This window comes from Antedon bifida, chromosome 6, assembly GCF_963402885.1.
Source record: "Antedon bifida chromosome 6, ecAntBifi1.1, whole genome shotgun sequence".
NCBI lineage: Eukaryota > Metazoa > Echinodermata > Crinoidea > Comatulida > Antedonidae > Antedon > Antedon bifida.
Window position 1 is genome coordinate 12,605,809 of NC_136231.1, and position 6,226 is coordinate 12,612,034.

Below are 6,226 nucleotides of genomic sequence, written 5' to 3' on the forward strand. Positions count from 1 at the left end.
AAAGGTTTTCGGAGTTTCTGAAGGCCAAAGCGAAGGAAGCAAATATCCCTATGTTCCAGACAGCCAACGCTCACAAGGAGCAGTTCACAAGTTCATCAAAGAGAGCATGTGCCACTTTGCCTACAAAGGTCTGTAACCTATGCAAGAATCCTCATGAGATAGCAAAGTGTAAGAAGTTCATAGAGTCTAACTACGAAAGGAAGTTAGAAATAATTAAAAACGAAAGGTTGTGGTTTTGGCTGTTTACGTCAGGGTCACAGATCCAAAGAATGTAGGCAACGCATGCAATGTGGAACCTGCAAGGGAAAACACCCAACCATCCTCCATCAAGAAAGACCTGCTCCGGTGAAAGAACAAAACAAAGTTGAGAAGGAGCAAGATAAAGCTCCGCCAGAGCAAACACAAGAAAAGAAGCCCGCTACGGTTCCCTCTGCTGGATGTAGTGACAATGATGGAGTCTGCACTATGGCAATTATTCCTGTCATTGTAAAGTCGCCCAAGAACGGCCGGGCTGTAACGACTTATGTGTTCCTTGATCCAGGGTCCAGTGTATCATTCTGCACTGACCGTTTGCGAAATGAACTGGGACTTGGAGGACGAAAGGTGCAGATTACACTCGACACCATGGGAACGACTCAGGTTTTAAAGACTCATATAATTTCAAATATTGTTATTAGTAATTTGAACGGCGACAACGAGTTTAGACTACCAAATATTTATTCAAAGAATACGTTGCCTGTCACTAAGGAGCATATTCCAACACAAGATGATGTGAACAGATGGGATCATCTACGGGGACGAGTGGTTGTTCCAGAAGTGGACGGGGAAATTGGTTTGATGCTGGGCAATGCTGTCGCCGAGGCATATACTCCCCTGGAAGTGGTGACAGGTCCACCGGGGTCACCTTATGCATCGAAAACAGCATTGGACTGGATCCCATGGAGCATAGTAAGACAGGGGGTGACAGCTAATATAAAACCTGTAAGCAGAGTTCAGTTGCAAGCCATTCAAGAATATGAACAGTTTAACAACATGGTAAAAGATTCTGTTAATATTGATTTCCCAGATAGAGCAACAGAGTTCGTAGGATTGTCCGTGGAAGACAGATCGTTCATGGAAATGATGGATGGTGCGAGCAGTTTTGTGGACGGACATTATGTGTTACCTCTACCATGGCGAAGACAGGGTACAGTCTTGCCAGATAATAGATGTTTGGCTATGAAACGTTTTAATTCATTGGAGGAAAGGAGATTTGAACGTGATCTTGAATTAAGAAAGATGTATAACAAAGCTGTAAATCAAATGGTAGAGAAAGGATACATGGAAGAAGTTATTAAGCCAAACACACCTGAAGGGAAAAGGATATGGTACATACCCCATCATCCTATATCTAACGAACGAAAGCCAGGAAAGATCAGAGTGGTCTTCGACTGTGCGGCAAAATGTAACGGTGTATCTCTGAACGATGTCCTTCTACAGGGGCCGGACCTGACCAATAGTGTAATTGGTGTGTTAATGAGGTTTCGGGAAGACCATGTAGCAGTAATGGCAGACATTGAAGGCATGTTTTTACAGGTAGTGGTTCCAGAGGAGGATCGAGATTCTTTAAGATTTTACTGGCGACCCAGCGAAGAAGAGGATGTTAAAACTTACCGCATGACAAGACATTTGTTTGGAGCAACATCTTCACCAGCTTGTGCAAATAAAGCATTACTTAACACTGCAGCAGACAAGGGATCAAAGTATTGCCCAGAAGCAGCGGAAACCATGAAAAACAATTTTTATGTTGATGATTCATCATAAGAAGTTCATAAGAAGGTCCTGACATTAGTCAAAGACCTAACATTACTTTGTGAAGAAGGTGGATTCCGCTTAACTAAGTGGATGAGCAATGACAAGAGAGTCTTGAATGTAATTCCCAAGGAAGATCACGCACCGGAGGTTAAAAGTCTAGACCTACGGAAAGATAAACTGCCATCGGGAAGAGCACTTGGTATACAATGGTCTCCAGAACTTGACACTCTTAGATTTACTATATTACCAGCAGATAAAAGTCATACTAGACGAGGGGTGCTGTCAATTGTTAGCTCTGTATTTGACCCACTTGGGTTAGTGGCTCCTTTTGTTTTACCGGCAAAGATTCTACTACAAGATATCTGTCGGAAGGGTCTTGAATGGGACGAGCCCATTGACGATGTGTCATTGCAACGATGGAAACGGTGGTTGCAAGACCTGGCGAGACTGGATGAGTGGAGTGTACCGAGGTGCTACAAATCTGAATTACCAACAGATGTCATTAGTCGCCAATTGCATGTGTTTGCTGATGCAAGCAACTATGGGTATGGTATGGCAGCTTATATCAGACAGGAGTCAAGTGATGGTCATGTACAAATGTCCCTGGTCATGGGTAGAAGCAGAGTTGCACCCTTGAAATACACTTCAATTCCAAGATTAGAATTAACAGCAGCAGTTATGGCTTCACGGTTAGCAAACACAATTATTTCAGAGTTAAGTGGTATAGATAACGTTTTCTATTGGACAGATAGCCAAACCGTTTTGAAATATATACATAACACCTCTCGAAGATTCAAAGCCTTTGTAGCAAATCGAGTTTCTATCATTTTGAACATATCTAAGGCAACAGAATGGAGGTATGTTAGAACTTGTAATAACCCAGCTGATGAAGCATCAAGAGGTCAACGGATTGAAGAATTTCTAAGTAACACAAGATGGCGTAACGGACCAGAATTCCTCAGAGATAAATGTGAGCAGTGGATAGACTTACAAGCCAAGTCCTTACCTCTTATCGCCGAGGATGACCCAGAAATCAAAGGGGTGTCAAATGTATTAGTTCCAGCTTGTACTTCATGTTGTTTCTTAGATGATCTAATTACTAAGCATTCATCTTATGGAAAAATTAAAAGAATTGTGGCATGGTTACTGGTTGCTGTTGAGAAACTATGCAAAAGGGTCACCAGTAAACAACTAGGCAATGTTAGGTTGCAACACATGAGATCAGCGGAATGTATAATTCTTGCACACGAACAGAGAGTTCATTTTAAACAGGAGTTAGAGGTACTTAAGAATGGTAATGACGAATCTATTGGACGGGTGATGAGAAATAGCCCTCTTAAGAAACTTGATCCGTTGTTGTTAAATGGAATGATTACAGTGGGAGGAAGACTGAACAAGGCGTCTCTTCCCGACAACATAAAGCATCCAGTAGTAGTACACAAGAATTCTCTTATTGCAAGATTAATCATAGTGGAAATACACAAAGAGGTTGGACACCTTGGTAGAAGTGCTATTTTATCCCAACTTTGGCAAAGGTATTGGATCATTGGAGCAAGTTCCTTGATCAGAAGTGTTATAAGCAGATGTGTAGTTTGTCAGAAGCACCGAGCTAGAGCTAGTGAACAGAAGATGGCATCACTGCCACCAGATAGAATTGTGAGCGATCATCCACCGTTCCACAATACGGGTATTGATCTATTTGGTCCATTTGAAATCAAATTAGGTCGTAGTCTTGTGAAGAGATATGGTGTTATCTTCACATGTTTATCTACCCGTGCCATTCACCTAGAAATGGCATATTCATTAACTACAAGCTCGTTCATCAATACTTTGAGAAGATTTATTGCCCGAAGAGGCCAAATCAAGAAACTTAGATCGGATAATGGTACAAATTTTGTGGGAGCCGACAAAGAGTTAAAGAAGGAGATTTCAGAATGGAACACTCAAGTCATACATATGTACTTGCAGCAAAGAGATATTGAATGGGAATTCAACCCTCCAGGAGCGTCTCATTTTGGTGGCGTCTGGGAACGCATGATACGAACTGTTATCTTGTTATTGAATGTTAATGTTATTAGTTGAATTTTGTAAGCCTAGCTAATAGCCCTAAATTACATCATACGACGGCGTGTTACTGTTGTTTACAGTACTGTGTTTTGCTAGTGCAGAGATTTGGGCCTAGTTGTGACGGGTCCATTTGATTATTGTATGTTGTTTGAATAATAATACTGTATAAGGAAATTGCTATACTTAGTGTATATTGTATTGATAAAGGACTTAGAATTATTAATTTGTTGATGTTGCTAAAGCACGGGTGCTGCACAAATTTTCATTGATTGATGTTTAATTATTGTTTTCTCATATTTAGTGAATCCCTCCCTCTCGATACGAAGTGACAGCGATATTGTATGCATTTTAAGAGCAAGATAATCAGGATTAAAGTTATATTTTGTTTCTCTCAACCAAGTTTGTCCTGTTTGTTTGTATCATACTTGAGATTGGTTCCGTTGGTGGCGCTCTATAGTTTTAAGAAATTACGAACTCTACAGGTGTGGACTTGGCACATTCAGTTAAATAATTTAACAAATCTAAATGTCCACGTTTTTTACTGAACTCAATCATGGTGAGAATTCCCTTTCTTGTTACATTGACTGGGACAACATCATACTCAAAGCCAAGTGTACATATCACACAACGGTCTTCATTAAAGTTGTTATAGACATTAATATTTTCCATCTTTGACTTTTGTATTGATATCAAAAATTATTTAGGCTCTACCAATATTTAAATGTAGCTTAACTAGACATTTTACACAAATTATATATATAAAGTATATAACTTAAACTGCTAATTAGATATTAATACATAATATTATTCATAATATTTTGTTTAATACCGAAAACATCCTAACTTTCATAAAAAAACCATGCTCAAAAAAGTTTTTCAGAAAATGAATACTTTAAAAAACCTAAATGTATATTAACTTTTCTGATTGGCCTAATAGATGAAGTTTGCATACAAAATACTAAATACACCAATCAGAATTAAGCTTACATTGCTAGCTAGCGAAGCGTATCCGGATTTTTACCCCCTGGACATTTACCCCCGGACATTTACCGCCGGAAAACTACCCCTGGACAACCACCACCTGGACAACTACCCACTTAGGACCACTATCCCTTTAGGACAACTACCCCTTTAGGACAACTACCCCCCGGACAAATACTCCCCGGACAACTACCCCCCGGACAAATACTCCCCGGACAACTACCCCCTTAGGACAACTACCCCCTAAGGACAACTACCCCCTTAGGACAACTACCCCCTAAGGACAACTACCCCCTTAGGACAACTACCCCCTTAGGACAACTACCCCTTAGGACAACTACCCCCTTAGGACAACTACCCCCTTAGGACAACTACCCCCTTAGGACAACTACCCCCTTAGGACAACTGCCCCTTAGGACAACTGCCCCCTTAGGACAACTACCCCCTTAGGACAACTACCCCCTTAGGACAACTACCCCCTTAGGACAACTACCACCTGGACAACTACCCCCTGGACAATTACCCCCTAGGAAATTACCCCCTAGGAAATTACCCCCTAGGAAATTACCCCCTGACAATTACCCCCTGACAAATACTCCCCCCCTCCCCGGGTAATTACCCCGCGGACAACTACATCTGACACAATACTCCCCGTAGGACAACTACCTCCTGAACCTGGACAATACTCCGAGGGCAAATAATCTTTTACGACAACTACCTCCGTAGGACAACTAACCCCTGGACAACTACCTCCGTAGGACAATTACCCCCTAGGAACAATTACCCCCTGACAATTACCTCTGGACAATTACCCCCCCCCCACCCCCCGGGTAATTACCCCGCGGACAACTACCTCTGACACAATACTCCCCGTAGGAAAACTACCTCCTGGACCTGGACAATACTACGATGGCAAATAATCTTTTAGGACAACTACCTCCGTTGGACAACTAACCCCTGGACAACTACCACCCAGACAGCTATCCCTTTAGAACAACTACCCCCCGGACGGACAACTACCACCCAGACCATTCAACAACCTGACTCTGCAACAGTGTATAATAGGAATTAATAACTACGGTATATTTTAATTCGTTACTTTGACGAATTACTATTCATTATTGTAAACAAAAGTAAAAGATTGAACATAAATATAGTCCTAAGGGAGGGGGTAGTTGTTGTCCCGGGGGTTAGTTGACGGGGGGGGGGTAGTTATCCTAAGGGGGTAGTTATCCTAAGTGGGTAGTTATCCTAAGTGGGTAGTTATCCTAAGTGGGTAGTTATCCTAAGGGGGTAGTTGTCCTAAGGGGGTAGTTGTCCGGGGAATAGTTGTTCGGGGGGTAGTTGTCCTGAGGGGGTAGTTGTCCTGAGGGGGTAGTTGTCC

The 6,226-nt window shown here is 41.8% G+C and overlaps 2 protein-coding genes across 2 annotated transcripts; both read left to right on the forward strand.

Moving 5' to 3' along the window:
• The first annotated feature begins 282 nt into the window (after positions 1–282).
• On the forward strand, positions 283–1,803 carry LOC144845646 (uncharacterized). The gene has a single exon (XM_078703081.1). The coding sequence runs from the start codon at positions 283–285 to the stop codon at positions 1,801–1,803; it is 1,521 nt and encodes a 506-aa protein (XP_078559207.1).
• Positions 1,804–1,884: 81 nt separating this feature from the next.
• Positions 1,885–3,876, forward strand: LOC144845647 (uncharacterized). Its single transcript, XM_078703082.1, has one exon. It carries the CDS (start codon positions 1,885–1,887, stop codon positions 3,874–3,876), a length of 1,992 nt encoding a protein of 663 aa, XP_078559208.1.
• Positions 3,877–6,226: the final 2,350 nt, after the last annotated feature.